The 23,250-nt window shown below is 41.6% G+C and overlaps 1 protein-coding gene across 1 annotated transcript in view; it reads left to right on the top strand.

Moving 5' to 3' along the window:
• The window catches only part of CD81 (CD81 molecule), a 1,063,451-nt gene that overhangs the window by 970,633 nt on the left and 69,568 nt on the right, over positions 1 to 23,250 (top strand). Inside the window, exon 5 of the mRNA XM_044082753.1 lies at positions 2,938 to 3,048. Within this exon, the coding sequence (XP_043938688.1) occupies positions 2,938 to 3,048 (111 nt within the window). The remainder of the gene's footprint in view (positions 1 to 2,937; positions 3,049 to 23,250) is intronic.

Raw genomic sequence — 23,250 nt, forward strand, 5'->3', positions numbered from 1 at the left:
ATCAGTTTCCCTGTATGATATAAACAAGCTTCAGCTATGCTTAAGCAATGCTTTTTGATTAATGCATTCTACCTCAAATGCAAGTACCACTGTGACACTATTCAAAACCAGTATGATACCTGTCCATCTTCAGTGCAAATTTGTACAAGCCTTCACCCCTTACAAAGTAATTTAGACTGTAGACATATACCAGTCTCCTTAGGACCTCTGATATCACCAGGCCCTCTTTATTCAGTCCATAATCATCTCATTATAAAACTCTCATTTTCTTTAGCAGGGCCAATACGTTGTAATTCTGTTCTTCCTCATTTATCTCACCTTCTCATCTTTTCAGGTTTCAGCATTGCCCTAAAATATCCCTCTTTACATTTCTAACCTGACTTTCACTTAATTCAAAATCAAGATGCATAAGTCATATCCTAATTTACCCTATACATGTGTTTCCTGTTATGTATCTAGCACCTCTTCAGTTACCCATGTATTTTTCCTTAAACAAACTGACCTGTCTGCAATTCTCCCAATTCTTGCTATTAAACCATTTCACATTTTCATGCTCCTCCATTTTATAAACATGCCTGTAACTTCCTATATTCTATTAATAATTCCTTTGATAAGCTTGTTCTTTTCCTTAACAAAGGTGACCATTTTCTTGGCCTTACCAACCTCTCCCCATCCTGTACTCTCTCTGCTGTCACTTTAGCCTTAGTACAAATTGACCACTTAGCAGTAACATTCTCCCTAAAAAAAAAAAAATTTGAAATCCCCACAAACCGCAAAATATTTCATAATTCCTCTGAAGTAAACCTCTTTGACCATCTTGCCGAAGGCATATGGTGCACTTCTCCAAATTATGCAGTGCCAGATGCTGTTACATACTCTTATGAATTCTATTTAATTATGGACAAATGCACCAAGTAGTTTGTCTATGTCTACCTTAAGAATAATGGTAAATTCAGAAGTAAGCCCATATGGTAAAGTGCAATGTAAACAAGGCAACTTCAAGCTATTTGTAAGAGATCCCCAAGTAAAATTCTTAAACCTAACAAATAAAACACTCAAGCATACCATCAGTGAGAGCAAGGCCAGGTATGAACCTAGAGTCATTACCAACTTTAAAGATCACCACAAGGTCTTTTCATTTATATTAAAACCAGAAATTATGTCTGTTACTGTACATTTGGAATGTATGGCTAAGCTTAAAAAGGCCCTTGTGTTTGTTAGCCTAGTTCACACATGTGAACCAAACTTACTTTCAATAGATTCTCCCATTCTGATCCCAGAGATATTGCTAATAGCCTCTTAGTCAAATTCAGTGCTAATTTCATACCCCCAATTCAGCCAGATCTTTACCTCCACTACCAGCCATGCCATTCCTCCCATAAATGCCTTGATCCAGGTTATATTTATACCATCCAAAACTAAAATATACCAGCATCATGGGATCTGACAGTATCCTTGGCTGTCTGCTAGTAAGTGTTAAGCACAACTTAGCCACTACTCCCCCTATTTAAACCTTTTCAATTTTAATCTCTCCATGAGATATTTTCCTGAAACATGGAGAATCACTGCAGTGCTGCCATGACAAAAGGCACCCCACGACAGACCCTGAATTCTGTTCACTCGGTAGCCTTGCATGTGCCATTTGCAAACGTATGCAGTGTGTAATTGCTGACCGATAAACAGTGATAGATGACTTACAAGCCCTGGATCCAAACCAATGTGAGTATATAAAAGGTAGGCTATGCATACTTATAACATGGTTGATTTCTTTGAAAGGGTCTCTGAAGCCCTGGGTATGGGCCGAATTGTCCATATTGTTTACCTTAATCTCACCAAGACCTACTTCACCATTCTACATGCCAGTATTATAGATGAACTCACTGCCTCAACTTAATGCAAACCTATATGTAGTCTGCAAGATAGCCAATGGGCTGTCTAATGGAATCCATATTAAGTTTGGAGGTATTTCCTGTAAACAGAGAAGTATCACTATTCAGGTTCTACAAGGCACTGTCCTTGACCCCCAACTGTTCAGCATCTAATGTTCTGAAGTGAAATCAGATGTCGAGGGTGTGTGTGTGTTAAATTCTTTGATAACTGCAAACTAAATGCAGTTGTCAAATCCTCTATGAAGATCCAGATGCTCCAAAAGGGCCTGGACCAGACCTGTCCCTGTTGTGTCACCCATGGGTTAAACTCAGTGGCACAAAAATGCAACATAGTTACCTTAAAGAAATAAATCACCTCCTCTTCCCTTTCACCAAATTGAGATAGATTTTTCTAGGACTTGGGTATCTATGTTAATAAGTGTTTCTTTTGTTCGCCCTGCCTCAGTTGTGCTTGGGAAGTCCTGCTACCACACTTAACTGTTCTGCAAGGGTATCTTCTCAAAGTCCCATGTAGTCTTGATCCCACTGTATCCCTCCCTTAGTAGGGCTAGTCTTGAATGCAGTTCTCCTTTTTGAATGTACCTCATGGATCACCTTCACCACCTTGAAAGACCCCCAAAGGTTCTGACCTAAAAAGATTTCTGGACTGCATGATTTAGCTATCCCAAAAGACTAAATGCCCTGTCCCCAGTTCTGTCTTGTGTAGACTACAGAGGGGTGACCTCTGCTTAGCCTTTTAAGCACTAATAGACCCTAACTTTTCATCCTCTTCCATCTTTACATCATCGTCTGATGAAATGGCTGGTGCCACGAAAGCACTCACCTCTTTTACTAATAAAGATGTTATTCTACATAGCCTTGGCTGCTACCTCCTGCTTTGTTTTTTACTGTTCATTTAATTGTTGTTGGAGGTAACTCTTGCCAGCACCGTTTGGGTTTTACTGTGGATTTATATTATCTCTGATTGCATATTAACTGATAACTGAAGGGATTGTAGCTCAGAATAGACATATTTTAACTGTTTTCTTTTCTGCTGATAAATTCTTAGGTTGCCAGTGATGTTAAGTTATTTTATAATGAAGCGTACAATAAAGCTATGACGGCAGAAACAGAGCAATCTAAACAAGCCAGAACTGTGTTGAAGACCTTCCATGAGACAGTAAGTTTTACAATTTTTTGAACTTTATTTTTTTCTGTACATTTATTTTGTACTGTGTGATCTCATGTTTTGTTAGCCATGCATCAGAATTGCATGCTGTTTTTCCTTCCAGTTGTTCAAATACCAATATCAGAAATGGAAGCATTCTCTACACAGTCACACACACGCTAAAGTTATGCAATTAATAGAACTGGAAGAATGGATTCAAAGTTTATACCATCTAAGCAGTTCAGCATCACAATCTACAGACTGTGTAACTCTTTGTCATTCAAAGTTGCACACTCCTAGGTTTGTAGACATTGTAGCTGTTCTCCTTTGTGAACGTTATTCCTCCTTGTAGTCTTTACGTATTCCAGTGCTACACAGTGCTGTTTGTAATTAGATGCTCACCTTGGTGCTCCAGTAGGACAAGAATACACACACATACACACACACGTGTGCACACCGACAGAGATAAATTAAAAAGTGTTATTGCATAAAAATGTTTCATCAAGTATTGCAGCCACCTATTAAATTTAAAAAACCTGGAGGAAATGCTTCCAGCTGAACTGATTTCTTATTTTGTTTGTGTTCACCGTTTGTGCCACAGTTGAAGCTGTATGCAGCCTTTCCATCTATAGGTCTGCTTCCTTTTCAGGGAAAAAGCTTTGTGATAAGGCCGCCACTGACCAACATGCTGTGGAAACAAATATTGTTTACCTAGGGCATGCACTGATCTAGCCTTTGTAGTGCAAATATGTTGAGGACTGGAACGCACATGCATGCAGTCCCACATGCATTAGGCTAAAGAGGTCCATCTCATCCATTTAGTTATACCAGTAGTCAAGCAGAACTGTAGCATCTGTAGTCACTGTAGTGCTGAGTAAGCCATCTAAACTTTCACAATGATAAGATATCAATGTCTCTGTTTGCAATCACTGCATCAACGTCAACACTTTTTGTGTGTTTAAAACATTTTACTTACCACAGGTCTACAATTTTTTTGCCACACCATATGTTAACATGCAAGTTCATTATATCATTTGCACGTTTGTTGATCATGAAACAGTATTTCATGTAACCAAGTTTTTATATGTCTGCTATTTGTGATGCTTCATAACCAGTTTATAAACCAGCTGCATGCATCTCTATAATTTTCAGGCCTTTCAAACATTGATGTAGTAAGTTCCTGTGAGTATTGCTTACAATAGTAACCTTGCACTAATGCATTTTCTCTTTTCTGACCTCCTGAGGAGACACTTTTGAGTTTCTAAATACACTGTTCTTGCAGTGCCTTTCAAATTAGGACCATTTAGCTTTTCTTGGATATCCTTTTGGACATGAAACAGCATGTCTAGTTGCTGCTCCTCAATTCCCTCAGTAGCATAGACACAATGTGCATCCTTCAATTTTTAGTCATCAGCCTGTGACTTCTTGATGTTGTTGCTACAAGGAATGAGACTTTGAAAGCAGTTCAGTATTTTTCAGTTGAACTTTAGACTTAACTTCACAAAATTTAGTAAATGTGCAGAGCTCTGAAAAAAAAAAGCATCTGCTAGAATTCTGCCCCAAGAGTGTGTGTGTCTAACAGTGGAGTCACTCCACTGTGCAGTTTGTGCACCCACACAGTAACTTCAGGTGTAAGTTGCCCACCCACACAGTAACTTCAGGTGTAAGTCTGACAGTAAGGACCAAGTATACTGCTGTGCACATAAACCTAATATTCATGACATGCTGTTTGTGTTTTTATGTTTGTTTATGTAATTATTTGCTTTATCTATGTATTTATTATTACATCTCCACATCGAAACTACAGTATAGTAATATGCATAAAGTACCTTCTGTAGCACAACATGGCTTACCTTCACAGTTTTGAACAGTGTTTTGTCCAGTAATACAAGCGGATAGTTTTTGTTGCAGCATTGTTATGCATGAAAGTCATGCATGCTAATTGTCTTTAATTGTATGCTGAATATTACAACAGTGGGCTGGATTTAGAAAACTTTGCTGCATCATGCTAAGCAAATTTACAAAACAAGTGGCCACATTCAAAATGCATGTCATTCAGAAATCCAGCTATATGATGTGGCTAGCCCAAATAATGTTCTCAGTCGTGCTTCATGAGAATGACTGCATAATGAGGCTCAGTGCATGATGAGGCAAATTCACAAATGTTTTAATTTTATGCAACAGAGCTGTACCCACTGTATATTTGAACTCAATCATATGTTCGTTTTCAGATGGAGTTGATTATGGAATGACATTAGGGGCTGCTGCAGCCATAGTAAATGTGTATCTGCAGTAGGCCCTAATTGCATCAGTGATGCCTGACAGTAGACCACATCGCCCCTTGAGGTGCAGGGTAGTCCAGTCATGCTTAACATTTCATGGCCTCCATGACACCAACACTGTATTAATAAGTACACAATCCAGCAAGTTGTAGAAATGTGTTGGCCTCATCTGTAGCCTTATGAGAATCTTGAAGTACTTATCCCAGTGGGTACCTAAGTATGTGTAACTTTATGTATATTAGCTACAGGTACCTTTCGGCGACTTAATGGGGAAACAGTTGGGATATCCTGGATTTCTCTCTAGAGAATACAGTTTCTTGATGCAGTGCTTCAGCATGTGGTGGAGCATATGTGATTCCTATGTATCGCAGAGGAGAGAGCAAACACCAGCTGGGATTTCTATCATATAGTCCATCTCTCTTGAGGTACTGGGTTCCATGTACTGTACTCACACTGAAAAAAGGCCCCAGCTGGTGAATTTTGAAGGGCGTATGCGAAGTGTACCAATCCATCAACTGCCAGGTTATCTGTAGTACACAGATGTTGTCTACAATGTGTACACAGGCCACCCAGGCCATTTTCACCATTCCCATATATGGCACATATGACCTGTACCACCAGTTTCTGAGTGATGACTTTCCACAGGGGCATCTTATTAACAAAGCTGGATATGCCCTGATACCCTGGCCAGTGATCTGCATAAGAAATCTACACAGTCAAACAGACCAGGGGTGCAACTGTGTACTGCCACAAACCATGAACATTACTGAGCATGTGTTTGGGTCACTGAAGACACACTTCACTCTTTGGATTAATCTAACCATGTGTGCCAAAATATTGACAGGGTGTGCGCAATGTTGTACAGTATTATACTTAGCAAGTAGTTACAACAGGATGACCTCTTGCAGGGCCAGCCGTTTCCAGCCCAATAGGCAATTGAAGTTGAGACAGATTAATATTCAGTGGAGAAGTTATTAGCAGGAGATCATTCCAGACAGAGGCAGGCACAGTATTCAATGGCACTAGCAAGAACGTAACAGATCACGAATTGCACATAGCTTTGAAACATAGTAAACAAGCAGATACACTACAGGAAACATGATTAACAAAAACAGTACAAGTCTGTGCTTACCCATGCATAGGCTGGCCATGTGTGCATCAGGCATAGGTAACCCATACCCAAGTAACAACGGACAGAGGGTAGGACACAATTGTTGTCACTTGCACAAGTGGAAAAGGGAGTACAGGAGTGCATCTCTTTCACTGGAAGGTCTTTGTGAGTGCCGAGGTGCATAAAAAATAGAACTTTTATGGGAAATGTCAAAACCGACGTGAAGGGTTTAATAATGAGTAGGGCTGTGGTCAGTGGATATGTATTATGTGCTGGGGGCCATGGTGGTGTGAGTGCATGTATTCAGAGTGACAGCCTCAGCAGTTGGAGCAGCACTGCGACTTGGCTTCCTGAAGAGGTCCAAGGTATGTGTGAGACATGGGTCATTCTTCTTCTCATGTCCCTGTCCAGGAGTTGCAGTAACTATATTATAGATCCTGGCTACATACTGATGTACTGTGTGAACCTGATCAAGGACTGCTAGGAGATGTGCCAGCAAGACAATGACCACAAGCATGAGGATGCACTATCCTGGCAGTAGATACTTTCACAACAGCTGTTGCTGTGGGAGTGCCTGTATTGTGGGAGGGGGATCTCGCATGTCCATGGCCATGTTGGCTAACTACTGTGGATGTAGCAAATGACTAGATACAAGGATGGCCTCTGGCCCCTGCTAGGTGACCTAGAGAAAGCAGTGTATGGTTCAGTGTGTGATTGTCTATTCAAGGTCTCACATATATGGGGCATGCACTTCCAACAGATCAACATGCACTGCTTGCATCACCTTCACTATTTCTGCCATGGCTGTGGTGGTATTGTTTGTGCCCCCATGATGTTCCTGAACATACTTTATGATGCAGCCACTAAGACACCAACCTCAGGGGGAAGGCTGTAACCATGTCTCTGGCAAACACCATTACTAACCCAACTGTGTGGACATCTTTGCCCATGAGTGTTAGGGGCAGGTTCAGACATTTATTTACTGGGAGCCATCATATTTCCCTGACCAGTAGTGTCCACATCATCCTGTCGTCTCTTTGATGTTTGTGTAACTGGCTATGCCTGTTGGATTCTCAGTGCACTTGTATACTGTATGTCAGGCAGATTTAATGAAGTTGTAGTGTGACTAAGAGGTAAAGGGGTCTTGCAGCTATTGATGCACTGAAATAGAACTACATACCTAGGACATCCACATTTGAGACTTTATGGGGCCTGTCCAGTTCTACCCCAACGTCCAGAACTGCACTGGGTAACTCTGTAGAGGTGGTACTGCCTTTACGACAGGCCAGAAACTTTGCTATCTCCATAAGAGGTGATTCAGTCAATGGCTCACTGCCTGTTGCTCTGCTTCCATCCCATGGGTTTTGCTGTATGGGTAGCACCATGAATTGTATCCATGTACCTTCAGTGGACCATTTCATAACCATGGTCCCAAACACCCTCTATATTCGCATCTCAGCCAGGTATAGTCATGGTAGGGCTAGGCAACTGCACAGGCATCAGAGAGTCATCGGCCATGGAGATGGAGAGCTTGTAGTACCACATCACTCTCAGTATCTGAGAATTTGAGCTTGCAGGTTCATGTGGGTTACACAACATATACAGAAATGATTTTCTTTGTGCCCTGTTTTTAGGTATTGCTCTGTTGGTATGGAAGTCTGTGAAATTAGCAGCCTTGTATCTGCATGGGCCTTACAGTTCCATACAGTACTATTCTCCGAGTCCATCTAACAAGCTATCTTTGTGCCTGACTTTGGATGTCAGTATCCACAATCTTTAAGTGGTAGGTGTGTAGGCGTACTGAACACGTATTCCCCACTAAACAACCACAAAAGTGCACGTTATCAAGAGCACATAACCATTACAACAGCACTGTGACAAAGGTTGTGACTAATTAAAAGCATGACAGGGATGGGGCAAGGGGCAGCTGTGGGTAAGGGGCAGCTGCACTAGGTGTAAAGTATTAGGAGGCACATTCAGTAAGTTCCTGCATTCTTTTATTTACTGGCATTTCTGAATGCTGTTACAGAAATGCTCTTTGGCACTTCTTTTGTGTCAAGCTGTAGCAAGCCGATGTAGTAATCAGCTTGCTACAGTTTAAATGTAGTAGTTGTGCTTTTTTTTTTTTTTTTTTTTTTTTTTTAATACAGATCAGGGAGTGCACTTTGGGCTAGATGAACCAGCTGTGTCTATGGGCTAATAACATATTTGCAAGGCATACAAAACTAAAATATTATTGAACAGTACTCTTCAATCTTCATATGAGCTCAGGGATGCGTCTCCCATCATCATAACACTCCTGCAGTCTAATTACTCACTTCAGCTACTTAATTCATTACCCTTGCATATGTAGAAGTACTGTGCTGACAAACTGGACATCACTTATAGGCAGCAGGGTAAAGAACAGTAAAAGTAACCATTGTACAAAGGAATGAATTTGTAAGAAGTAGCCTTACCTTATATATGCAAATATCTTAACCAGAAGAAAAGCATTCTCCAGACTCATGCCATGTTTTCCATAGCGTGATAAGACTTTTTGCTTTTTGCCATGGTTATGTTGTGTAGATTCACCCCACTGGGTGCAACAGTTGTGCTTATTAGGGTTCATCTTATTGTTTCTGAATCACTCAGTTTGAGAGATAAGTACACGTGATAATCATTGTGCAGATTTCAACCAAGCACATATATGGGTTCCCGTGAGCAGCACTGAGTCACAATGGGCAGTCTCTATTTAGGGAAGGGGTGAAGCGTCATTCCATATTTAACTATCTGAACATGGAATTTCTGTACAGCAAGTTTTTTTGAACAGCATATGCTGTCATTGAAGTCGCCATTTTTCACACCTTAATGTGTCATTGGATCTGTAACAACATAGTACCTATATTTTCTGACCTTGCCACCCATTGCAAAAATGAACTGCCTATTGATGTCAATTATTGTGCACTAAATGCGACACACACGACCTGTCCTGGGCACCAATTTGTGCCATTTTTTCTGAGATTCTTCAAGTTCACACATCATGGCTGGAAAAGAAGAGGAAAAGGGTAATACTTCTTTTAGAACACAGAGATGATGTGTGGAGGAGTCAAAAATATTTAGCGATCTCTTCATTAGGATTACAGTCATACTCCTGCAGGAGGGCTATGAATGGCCTTAGTGTAAGGCTGAAGCTTGGAGTAGTTTGGGCCATGCTGTTACACATGTAACTAGCATCCCACTCTTGGTGGAACAGTGCTTTCACCATTGTAGTGACATGAGGTGCTGGAATCCTGACCTCCTACAGGATGATGTTAGATAGCAAGCACCTTCTATGTACTATAAATACAACTGTTATATTAGATCAGCCATTAAGCTGATACTGCATGATGTCCTCAAATATTGCACAATGCTCTTTTTATGTCTATAGCACATGAAGAGATCATGAGGAATAGGCAGCTGAACTGGAGCAGATCTGAGTACCTCAAAGAGCATCAGGGTGAGTATACATACTCCACAGTGTCTTACTTTTAATATTAATAGTAGTAGTGTTTCATTCAACAAATATATTACTTTCATACACCAGAGCCATGTCTGTCATTACTGACATAGTTCAAAGGCTGCATTAGAACTGCCCAGTGCAATTGGTGTGTTTGTGCATGCTCCTGTTTAGGTAAACAAATGGGTTATAAGGCTGCACACTCATATTGTGAGTATAGCTGTGGGTTCAGTCCTCCCTCTCTCCACAATTGTGTTATCCTGAGAAATATTACGGGCTTATTTTTCTGTCTTACTAGCACACCAGCAGCATTACATAACCAAGTGAGTGGACATGTTTCAATGTAAAATCACACTTGTTTCCTTTACCTATCACCTGTGAGTGAAATATCTATATCTAAGCAACTTGTTTCTTTTGTATATTTACATTAGTCTCAGACATCAGCACTACATCTCTGACTACAGGAATCTTTCTGTTCTGTCTGAATAGATCAGCACATTAATCATCTTTTTTTCTCAGACTGCATATGGTGATAGTTATAGGTTCAGGTCCAACATGCATTTATACATGTTAACAGACTTGTTAAATTCATGAGCCTTTTGGCCAGTAATAATTATTGTATTTATCTTTATCAGTATCAACATAGTAATCACTTTTTCATTGTATTTGTTTTTCCTTCTCCCCCGTGTTGCTATTCTCTCTGTTGCATTTTTTTTTTACGATTTTTCGCAGAAACACAATGTCCTGAACCCATCCCACTGAGAAGGCCTGTTGGCCCTCCTCAAGTGGCCTGCCACCACAGCCACCAGATACACCCAACACACGTAAGTCCCAGCCTGCCACAGTTTTCTGCACATAACCTGCCTTACTTCACCACCTACTTAATTCAGGCAGCCCTGCACTGTTATCTGGTCTAGTTTTATTCCCCAACAGCAGTGTAAGTGGAGGTGACACTTTTTTTCACCCACTGGTAGTTGGCAGAACTTGAGGGGTTATTATCGACAGGATGTTGAATGCCCAAATCAGTAACATGTCCCTTCCAATCTCTGGCTCCACTATCTGAGTCAAGACCCACTAGGGGCAGTACCCAGGGTGATGAGTAATCACTAATTGGATCTTAGCTGGCAGAGGCTGTTCACAGGTACAGCCTCAGCTGGCAGAGCCTGTGCCTGTGAACACCACCTCATACCCCCCAACCTTGTTTTCCCCTCTCTTTTGTATCCATGCCCACTTCTGTTGGCTATGCAATCTTGCCTTCACCACTGACTTCTCTTTTATTGTCTGAAGTCTTCACCATTCTATTCCTCCTCCCTCATTGTGTAGTCCCACACCCAGTCATTCATGTCTGTCTTGTCCTGCTACCTAACCCAACTCTCTTACCTTCCTCTTATTTCCGTTACTTCTTTCTTCGTTTCCCTTCTCTTCAAAAAATAAAATGGGCACTTATCCCACCAAAAAAATATATTTTCTCCTACCTTACTTCTATCCTGTTCATTCTTTATTTGTTTACCTTCTGTTCTACCTCTTGTTTACTTCCCCTTTTCATCTCTTTCCTATAGTCCCATTTCCACCCTTTAATCCGGTCAAAAAACACACCACACACATGCTCAAAACAAACTTCTATATAACTGTCTTTTTGTGATCATTTTGTGCATGATAGGTCGTGAAGAGCACTGTCAGTGCCCATGTACTCCCAGTGAGAAATGGCACTGCTCATTGTACAGCAACAATGAAGTCCAGTCAGTGTCATGTACTACATACACTGGCTTCAGCTGTCATCAGTCCCGCAAATGAGTGGAGTATGGCAATATGCAAATACAAACTATGATAAAGTTTATGACTTTAGTCTGAATTCTTTCATGGCCCAGCTTGTTAATGATGTGATTTGTAGAATGGCAGTCCATAGATTTAGAGGGTCCAAATTCCATCAGTGTTTGTATATTTTTTTTACCTTTCTGCTTCTATTCTATAAATGTGAAACCCTCACCTGTTGTATGCTTCCCTGAAAATGTCAGTCAAGTGCTTATATGGCTCACTTTGTTGATGCATTATTTGGTAGGTTGTCACAGGGTTATGGGTACAAATATCTGAGACCTTTTTTCTACTTCCATTCTGTAAAAGTGTAACACTTGCTGTGTGCTTCTCTAACGACTTCAGTGTAACTACTTTTATGGATTGCCTTATCAAGGATATGCTGGAGAGAATATAACTGAAAAGATAAGATGCCTGAATTCTGCTCATGGCTGAATAGCCCCAAAGCCTTGCTAGTATTTGCATTATAGCACAGTTACACTGATCAAACTCTGATGTCACTGAGTCCTGTTAGTTTTATGTATCCCATAGCTCTCAACCTCTTAGCACAAAAAAATCTGGTCAAAGGCAAAAATAATTGGGGGACAAAGCCTCAAAAATAGTGACAAATTTTAAATACTCTTCTTATAAACTTAGGAAGTTGTTTAAATAAAAGGTCTTGTGTTACCGTGCATTTTCTGAAGGATATAAAGACTGAAACACAAATGACTGTCATTATTTAGTGAATTCAGACCTCACTGACTGGCTATAAAAATCCAGGAAATCACAAATTTTATGAGGGAAAGACCAGAAAATATGAGGCAAAAATGAGGACATTTTGTGAAAATCTGTGCAGTTGAGAGGAAGATTCCCAACTGTCCTGTCACTGAGTTCAAAATACTTCAGATTGCTATATGTGTGTGTCTCATGTCCTCCTCTCCTTTGGTTTGTCCATCCCTGATTTGGTCATTATCTCCCTCTCCAGTCTTCTGTCTATTTCTCTGTCTTTCTGTCTCCCTACTACAACTTCTTCCGTCTGCCCACAGGTATGCTTCCCTTATTTAATTCCAGAAGACATTTGTCTGCACATCTGTAGCATTGAGTTACGGCACTAGAACAACACCTCATCATCACCATCTGTGCCCGTGATTTTATACTGAGTAACCTAGAGTCTTGTGCTTCTCCCATGCTTACAACAGCTGCCTGACATTTGCTGTGTCTATGGGTTGATCTAAAGTGATCTGCCCACAGGTTCCTAATTCAACCATAGCAAGCAGATGCTGTTCCTACTGTCCTGGTCACATGCATTGTTAATGAGCATTGTAAAGACCATTGGCTTGTCTGTAATTGTGGGCAAAATGTTTCTGAATCCTTGGGAGTGTTTCATAGTTACTGAATAAGCTTAGGACCTGATGTCACTACAAAGCCTGAATTCCATGAGCCTAGAATTGCATTTCTTTTTGTTATAGACATGTAGGTACTTTCCAAATTCAAGTGTTAACTTTTTTGTAATGGCAGTGATAGTTTATTTCAAAACCTATAAAAGTGTTGAGTTATAATCTTGTGGCTTAGGGGTGTGGTGTGCTGAGCTAGATATCAGACCTTCAGCAGCAGAAGTCGTAGTAGTAATTACTACTTCAAAACTGATCTACTCAGGCATCTAATATTGTACTACTATAGTATATTCCTACACAACTGTAATGTACTTTCCCCTAATAACTTACCCATCTCTTTCCTATGAGGCCAGTTTTGCCTGGTAACATCCACATCTCATCAAGTGCAACTAGTCATATACAAACATTACTGTTTTTTTATTGTTATTTGTTTGTATAAGACCAGATGTTCTTTGTGTTTCACTGTTGCAGTCATCACCTGTGGGGTTATCCCTGCTGTGGTAGCCCTGAATACCAGAGTCATTGTTTTTCTGCATCGGCTGCTGTCGCTTGCTGTCTGACATCAGGTTGTCAGTGCTGTAATGGAAGGCAGCTGATGCCATTACATCAGTCTTTCTTGCCATGGAGCCCATAGCAGAAGAAGTTCACAAGAGTACCAGTTGGTCGCTACCGGAGTTTGAATTACAGCTGAAAACCTCTAAAGCTAAGTACCCTGTTGGGGATCCTTTTTTCTTGCACAAACCGATGTCTGAAAAAGTTAATAATCATCTCGCCTGTGGAAAGCAAATACCACACCAAGACTTCCATTCATACTGTGTCACTTGTTTAGGCCCAGACCATGACGTCCCCCGTTGCCGGTTCTGTGCCCTCTTTAATGCAAGAATCATTCGTCATAAAGCTCTTATTATAGCCAGGTATTTTTTTTTCTTCTGTTTTCGCATTCCGAAATGGCATCCATCAGTCAACAATCCATAGATATTCCAAAAAAAGTAAGGATAAAGATGGAGGCAGACCAGACAAGGCTAAGCCTTCTGATGACTCTACCCTTAAGCAGGTCATCAGTTCTCCAGAATTCAGTGAGGTGCGATGCCCGGTTCATTACCTTCACAAGTCTGTACTGAGACCCTTTCAGAGTCCAGTATGCCACAGAAATCTTCTTTGTCTTCAGAGCCTTTGGTTGTCTCTACCTTGGTTGGGTCCGGAGCCGCGACGTAGCTATCGGCTTCAAAGGAGGTCTTTTGCACTACCGATTCTAGACAAAAAAACAATGTCTTCTCCTCTGACTACCATTTCTCTCAAACCAATGGATACTCTTAGGCCTAGAGGCAAGGCCACTCCTAAGAAAACTACCTCTAGCCACCATTTTATTCCTGTCCCACCACCCTAAGCTCAAATGCTTAAAATGGTGGGAGGACCTTATCACCCTTATCAGGGGTAGTCAGGCCACATCTTCTGAAAGGAAAAGAGACCTGTCTCCTGAAACATTGATAGAACAGGATTCTGAGGAGTCTGATTATTCAGATTTTGAAGAGGAGCAACCTCTGACTGCTTATGTGAGGATTCAGATGCAGAGAAATCCATTCCTTCTGCCTCCCCTCCAGAAGATCTTTCCTTTGGGGAAACCCTTCACACCTCAAGGAACATTTCCACTGGGAATCCCAAGACTTCCCTCAGTCTAAGAAAAGACTCAGAGTTTCTAGACCTGCCCCAGCACAGACCTTTGGCCATCCATCCAATTTTAGAGGTGGTTGATGATGTCTTCCATGAATCCACCTTAGCTTCTGATGCCGTCCCACCTGCTCCCAGAAAACCTGACAGGTATTACACAGTACCAGATTCTCACAAATGCCTGTACAGAAATCCTGCTGCAGACCTGGAGGTTATTACACAGGGACCAAAAGTAGGGAAGTCTAGTTCTGCAAAGAATCTTACTCCCTCTGACAAAGAATTCAGAGCTCTGGACAGATGGGGTAAAAAAAGTATACACCTCTGCAACCTTAGCTATCAGAGCAGTCAGCTGTCAGTTCCACATGTTAAAATATCAACAACACACTTTGGAACTAATAAAGCAAAAGATTTCAACCTTTCCTGACTGTGCCAATTTGAAAGAGTTAGCAGATTTACTGCACTGTACTTGTCAAGTGGCTAAATACTCATTGCATTGTGGATATGATGCCCTAGAATCCTCAAGCAATGATGCCCTAGAATCCTCAAACAATGATGCCCTAGAATCCTCAAGCAGGGCAGCAGTGTCAGGATCCGTTATTAGGAGACATGCATGGTTGAAGGAACAACCTCTCCCTGATCATGTAAAATCTAAGTTACTTGATGCACCCTTGGATAAGGACAGCTTATTTGGAGCAAAAGCAGAAGAGATGCTTAGAAAGATGGAAGACAAAGCAAAATCTATGCAAACAGTAAATGATTTCCTTCAGGTACAACCTCCTAGTTTCAGCAGGAATTTTCCCTCTGAACACTGGTCCTTTCCTGCACCTACCAGACAGGGGCAAGCTAAGCCCCACAGGGACAAACCACCCAGACTCCTATTCCAGGGACAGTAGATAACCAAACAGTAGACCTCTTCCACTCCAAAGGCAGGGAGCTCTAAGCCATCCCTTTATGGCAGAAACTCTCAATGTCTCCCTCTCCCCCCTCTGCCCTCTTTTCACTCACCAAAAACTGCAAAGAAAATTGGCTTTCTGTAACAAAGGACCAATGGGTCTTAAAGATCATTTTTCAGGGATACAAATTCTCCTTCAGTGAACTCCCAATTCCAAGAGGGTACCCAGACTTACCTCCAAATCAGTGGGCTGAGGTATTGAAACAAGTCCAAGCTCTCATTTCCCAAGGGGCAGTAGAACCTGTCCCCTCAGATTAAACAGGGTATGGCTTCTATTCTAGACTATTCCTTGTTCCCAGAAAAGAGGGCACTTGGCGCCCCATCCTGGATTTATCTATTCTGAACACCTTCCTGGTGGTCCCCAAATTCAAAATACTAACTTTGCAGCAGCTGCTGCCTATGCTGAAAAAAATGCATAGTTAGTTACCCTAGATCTAAAAGATGCCTACTTCCACATCCTCCTAAGGGAATCCTGCAGCAAATTCCTTTGCTTCAGAGCAGGCTCACAACACCTTCAGTTCTCTGTGTTACCCTTTGGCTTATCTACTGCTCCCACAGTATTCACCAAATACTTAGCCCCGGCCATAGCCTTTTGCAGACAGAAAAATATACAAATTTAACCTCCTTCCCCCTTATATCTTCTTTCTTTAGAAAGACATAAGCTGCTAATGGTGGCTTTTAGCCACCAGGACCACTTTACCATATTTACTGGGCTTCTGACTGGTTAGGGCAAGAAAAAACTGATGTAATGGTTTCGGCTGCCTTCATTTATAGCACTGACGACCTAATGTCAGACAGCAAGCGACAGCAGCCGATGCTGAAAAACATTGACTCTGGTATTCGGGCCGGCCGAGGGCTACCACAGCAGGGATAACTGAACAGGTGATGACTGCAACAGTGAATACACTCGAACATCTACATTTATGGTAAGTGTACACAACTGTACTTTCTTGTATCACAATGAGGAAGAGTATTGAATGCAATGGATGGCTGCAGGTGCGAATTTGTATTACTCTTCATCATTCCTGATTGAGAAGGTGGGAATGATCTGCAACCTTCCCAGTAGACATCTGGATGGAGTGCTGTCCCATCACAGGGGATGCCTATCTCCCCCCCACACACACACACACACACACACACACACACACACACACACAGATCTAAAGTAATTTACAATCATCAGCAAGCTTGCTTGCCTGTTTATGGAGAGTAGGAGGAACCAGAGATGATAGTGAAAAGTGCAGTTGTGTAAAATCTTACCATAATGGTAGATGTTTTTGCCTTCACTGCTGCAATGTTCTTTACCATATAGGATTCCCTGTCATGGAAGCCTGGATATCTGGCCAGTCTAGCAAAGACTACTTGTTGCTTATTTAAAAGGTACGCCGAACGTCACCCAAACACTCCCTGCATAGCATAGGCCATAAATGTGATGTTCACACTACCACAAACAGAACTGATTGCCCCAGTAGAAACATCAGTTGAAGGAACCCAAAAGGTAATCTGTACATCCAGGAAGGCAAGAGACTAGGGGGATGGAGGGAAGGTGCGAATACTGCAGCAGCGAAGGCAAGTCAGCTACCGTTATGGTAAGATTTTACACAACAGTATTATGTCTTTACATTCACTGCTGCAGTATTCTTTGCCATATGGGAGAGTGCCAAAGCCCAAGAGGAAACTGGGGAGGGGGAAAGAGCAGAAGATTCCCCCTGAAAAGTCATGAAGAACAGCACTAGCAAAACCAGCCCTAGCTCTAGATATACAATCTAACCTACAATGTTTGGTAACGGTATACACAGAAGTCTAGGTAGCTGCTTCAAGAGCAGAGAAAAAAGCACCAGAAGAAGCCACATCTCTAGTAGAATGAGACTTAACTGAAGAAGGAATGAAAGTGCAACAAAAGAAAATAGCTTTATAAATCCAAGAAGAAATAGTTTGCTTGGTTACAGCAAGTCCCAAAGATCTATGATGAAAAGAAACAAATAACTGATCAGATTTTCTTATCTTAGTCTTATCCAAATAAACCCTGAGTTGCCTGGGCACATCCAAAGTATGCGGCACCCTCTCATTGTCATCATGTAAAGAGGGGAAAAAGTAGGCAGATTAATAGACTGGTTAAGTGAAAGCTCACTAACCACCTTAGGTATTAAAGAAGGGTTAGTGTGGAAGGGCACTGTCCTTATAAAATATCAAAAAAGGAGGACAAGCCATAAGGGCCTGCATCTCAGACACCCATCTGGTAGAAGAGCTAACAAAATATCAGTCTTCCAGGAACGGTGATGCAAGGAGGCTGAAGCAGCAGGCTCAAAAGGAGCCTGAGTCAACTTCTCCAAAACAAAGTTAAGATCCCAGGGAGTAGGAACAGGCTTCCTGGGAGGTCTAATATTAAGGATGCCTTTAAGAAATTGTTTCACCTCAAATCTAGAAGCTAGAGGAGGAGAAAAAGGCAAACAAGCAGAGATAGCTGATATGTGGGCCTTAATAGAAGAATAGGCCAAACCAGCATTGAGCAACTCGCACAAATAAGAGAAAACCAAAGGAACCTCAACAGTAAGTGGGTCCAGGTTGCGAAATAGACACCAAATTGAAAACCTCTTCCATTTGGATAAGTAGAATTTCCGAGTATTGGGTTTCCTGGCCTCTTGCAGAACTTGCAGCACATCCTCTGAAAACAGGTGTCAATGAGAAAACAAAATCCTATCACCCACAGTATCAGTTGAAGTGTGGACAGGTGGGGATGGATGAGAGATTCCTTGCCTTGTGTGATTAGATCCACGCTGTGAGGTAACTTGTAATGATTGCCCATGGCTAGATGTAGAAATAAAGGAAACCAGTGCTGTCATGGCCAAAAGGGAGTCACTAACAAGATTTTTGGAGCAGCTTGTTCAATTTTGAACAAGACTTTCAAAATGAGAGGAAAGGGAGGGAATGCATAAAGAAAACATCCCATTCCAAGAAAATGAGAGGGCATCCACCTTCCATACCAGAGGACCTGGGACTCTGGCATAAAATAGAGGAAGTTATCTGTTCAGAGAGGATTCAAAAAGATCTGCTTGAGGAGTACCCCACTGATGGATAATGTCCATAAATACATCCCTGTGAAGCATCCATTCATGGGACTGAGATAAAGACCTGCTGAGAGCATCTGCCACAATGTTTTGACTGGAGGGGATATAAACTGCCTGAAGAGTCACTTGATACTTGACAGCAAGATCCCATACCAGAAGTGCTAACTGGCAAAGAAGATAAGATCTAGTTCCTCCTTGTTTGTTGATTATATCACATCACTTTGGTATTGTCTGTGAAAACCTTCAGAGGCCCTGGAGAGAAAAGAGGATGAAAGGCCTGAAGAGCCAGCAGAAAAGCTCTCATCTCTTTGACATTGATATGCTCCTTCTGCTGATGAGGCAGCCACACCCCCTATACCTTTATGGAGCCAAATGTCACCCCCCATCCCATGTCTGAGGCATCTGTGAACTATTCCTGAGTGGGAAGAGGGGCATAGAAAGGAATGCCTGGATTCAGACACAGTTGCTGAATCCACCAGTAAAGTTCCTGTCTGAGACAAGGAAGAGAAGGAACTACAAAGTCCAGAGGATGTGCATGTTGGAGTCACAATGACTTCAGAAACCACTGAAACTTTCTCATGTGAAGTTTAGCCAGAGGAAGCATCAGAATGGTGGATGCCATGAATCCCAGTGCTCTCAGAAACTCCCTGGCAGTGATGGAAGTCAGTGGAAGAAGAGTGTGAAAGAAAGAAATGAGAGTTAAGGCCTTTGGAGGGGCAGGGATGCAAGCATATTGCGTTGTCTAAATCCTGCAACCCAGAAAAACATGATTCTGAGAAGGAGTCAGAGAAGACATTTTGAAATTTATAGTGAACCCCAGACTCTGAAGAAGGGAAACGGCAAAATGAAGATTTTGCAAATGGGTCTCTGGACAGGACGCTTGAATAAATAGGTCATCTAAGTAAGGAAATTTTGGATCCCTAAAAACCTGTAAAAAGCAATCACAGGAGCAAGGCATTTGGTGAGCACCCATTGGACAGTAGAAACGCCAGAAGGCAAAGCAGAAAACTGAAAATGCCAGGAAGCAAAAGAGAAATGCAAAACCTTCCTGAAAAGATGATGGATCGGAATATGGAGATAAACATCCTTGAGGTTCAGAGGCAACCATATAGGCCTATGGAAAAGCAAGAGAGGAAATAGAACCTGAAGGTACAGCATCCGAAAGGGGACACTTTTAGAAAAGTATATAGATGAGAGAGGTCTAGAATAGGTCTCCAAGTACCTTCTTTCCTAGGCACTAGAAACATTTTGGAGTAGAATACTTCCACCTTTTGGGACAGAGGCACCTCTTAAATAGTACTCTGAGACAAGAGATTTTGAAGAACCTTAGGAAAAAGGGAAGTTGATCCCAAGGAGGCTGCAGAATGCCCACAAAAGAAGAACGGGATTTCCACACCTTGAAGTCCCCCTGATGAATGATCGACAGAACCCAAGAATCCTGAGTGATCTGAAGCCAGACAGGAAGAGAAGGAGAAAGGTGAAGCGGAATGTGGCTGGGAAGAGACAGATAGTCGCACAGCACCTGGTTTGTCTGGAAAGGAAGGCTTCAGAGTCCCTGAAAACTGAATAGCCTTAGGAAGAGAAGCTCGTTTGCCACTCTTCCTACCTTTAGAAGAAGGATGGGATTGCCTACGCACAAAGGCAGGCTTAGTGGGGTCATTTCTCTAAAATTTAGGAACAGGAGAAACAAACACGTTTAAGCTCCTGTAAAAACCTACCCTTGTCCTTAAGGGACTTAAACCAGCAGCAGCTTCTCCAAGCAAAAGTTTAGAATCCAGAGGAGCATCCATCAGCTTAGCTCTATATCATCAGCTAGAGGTTGAAGCCTAAGTCAACACCACCTCCTCTTAACCAAACCAAAAACACCAGCCCTAGAAGAGGCATCTGCTGCATCATAACTACAGTTAATAGAATGCCAAATTACTTGAGAGGAAGTCCCTAACAAGGAAAGAACAGAGGTTTTAATGTCAGAGTCAGGAAAATCAGAAATAAGTTGACAGGCCTGAGAAAGAAGAGCCAACACAAACCTAGACATATGGGTCTGATAATTAATAGCCCTGAACGCTAGGGTAGCAGAAGTGTAAACCTTCTTATCCAACCTTTCCATATTTCTGCTATCCTTGTCAGAAGGCAACAACTTGGATGAAGGAAGCAATTGAGATGTCTTATCAGAGGCCACAAACACTACAGAGGGTTCAGCAGCAGTACATTTATATAAAAAACACCAATCGTCAGGCTCCCTATAAAACCTGTCAGTCTTCTTGGGAGCAGAGGGCAGAGAATCAGGCGTATAAGAGGCATTGGAAAAAGCATCCAGCAAAGCAGCCTCAACAGGCGGAATAACTTCAGGTTTAAGAGATTCCAACTGCAGCCAACTCGTAGTACCTTTTATGGATATCAGAGACATGAGCATAATCCCACTTAAAAAAAAAAAAAAAAAAATTCATCAACCTAGAGAGCGAGTCCCCAAAGGAAATTTCCTCATAAGGAACATGTGGGCCAATAGATTCCTCCTCCTCTGAACCAAAGTCCAAAAGAGAAGGAATTTGAGTAGAATAAGTCAGGGATTCATTATCAGAATCCAACTTATGCTCAAAAGAATCCTGTTCTCTAGATTTTTTAAAGGGAGTAGAGGACCAAGGACGAGCAGCAACCGAAACCCCTTGAGGAGGTTTTAAGGACATTAAAGCAGTAAATAGCCCCTGAATGAAGGCCTACCACTCACTTTGTGGATCCCTAGGAGCAGACAAAACATGTTTATTTTTTTTTTTCCCCTCCAAAAAACTGAGAAGGCTCAGACCCAGGACAGCAGTCGAGAACAGTAGAAGAAAATTCTTCCCCAACCAAAGACTAAGGAATTCCCCTAAGCCCCTCAGAAAAAATCAGCTGTGGTTGCCCCTGAGCGTCTGAGATAGATGCATGCAAAGCCACTCTGGAGGTGCTGCCAGCCAGACCCTCACCGGCCTCCAATACAGTCACAATAGAGTAATACAACAGCACAGCTGAGAAAGCCTCTGGGTTTGTAACTACCTCAGGAGAAACACCTGGCAAGAGGCTGGACAGTAGAATATTCTGGTTGTACCTTTTTCACCTTCTTCTTCCCTAAAGGCTGAACCTTGGGGCAGGAGATTCCTTCCATTGTATCTTTAGTGAGAAGCTTAAGGTGCTGGTTCTTAAGATACAAGGAAATGGAAGAAAGTCTACTGTGAAGTGTTTTCGGAACAAACACCTGACAAATAGAACAATATGTATGGTCATGAGAGGCTCCTAGGCAAAAAAGACACTTATCGTGGAAGTTTTTTGGGGAATTGGTCTCCCACACTGGCATTTACCCTTCCTGGATAACATTAACCACAAGGAACACTAAAAAGAAGAAACAAAAACCCCTAGGGGGCATTTTTCTGCCACTGCAAAGAAGTCAGCAAGCAAGCATAGGAAGTCCCTGGAAAACTAAAATGCATTCAACTGGCAGAATTGGATGCAGGAAAACAAACTGACGGTGAAAAGATACATTCAGGACTGGCAAAGACGTTTGGTTTATAGTAGGCCTCAAGATCACCTTTGACTACACAAGGAGCATTTTGGGTGACGTTTGGCATACCTTTTAAATAAGCAACAAGTAGTCTTTGGCAGACTGGCTTGATGTTTGGGCTTCCATGGCAGTAAATGTCATATGGTAAAGAATACTGCAGCAGTGAATGTAAGGACATCCACAGAGATTTGTTTCTGTGGATCTAGTCAGAGTATTTTACATTTTCTAGTTAAATTTTTATATGCTGAATACCGTTTTGTAAATTTTGTATTACAAAGTCATTAAAAGTAAACATAAATGTGTTTGAAGCCCCTGGATTGCATAGCATCAAAGAAACAAGAAAACAATGGGTTTTGACAGCATTTTCACACTACACGAAGAGAGACTGCAATTTTCTTTCACTTTTCAGGTCTCAAAATGTCTCATTTCCCAGAGCTAGTATTCCTGTTTTCTCTAAAGCTGTAGAGTATTATAATTTAGAAGGTAGGGTTTGCATAAGGTGACTCCCACACCCAGCAAAATATAAGAAGCAGTTTGTGGTCATCAGATTTGTCTGCAGTGGCAAAACCAAAGTGTTTTTTATTTTTTAATTATTTTAACACTTTCTTTGAGTTATAGATTGATCTGTAACTGTAATTTCTTATATTCCCTCATTCACACTTTTAGTATATGCAGAAACATTTTTTCTGTAGTACTTACTAGTGTAATTACATGCATTGCATGCATTTAGGTTCATAGGTAGGTACTAGGCTATCTGCCCAAGGGCATTAATAAGCCTAGCCAGAGTGTCGGCTTTCGCCGCCCCATTGATTAATTAACTGATCCTCTGTCAAGCAGAGCCAATGAAGTGATCCCAGAGGTGTATTTTCTGTTACCCATCCACATGTCAAGGTTTCTCTTGAAGAGTGTTAGTAAGGGGCTCTGCCTGATATAATTTGGAA

Source organism: Protopterus annectens, chromosome 9.part0 (assembly GCF_019279795.1).
Source record: "Protopterus annectens isolate FY-2018-M chromosome 9.part0, PAN1.0, whole genome shotgun sequence".
NCBI lineage: Eukaryota > Metazoa > Chordata > Ceratodontiformes > Protopteridae > Protopterus > Protopterus annectens.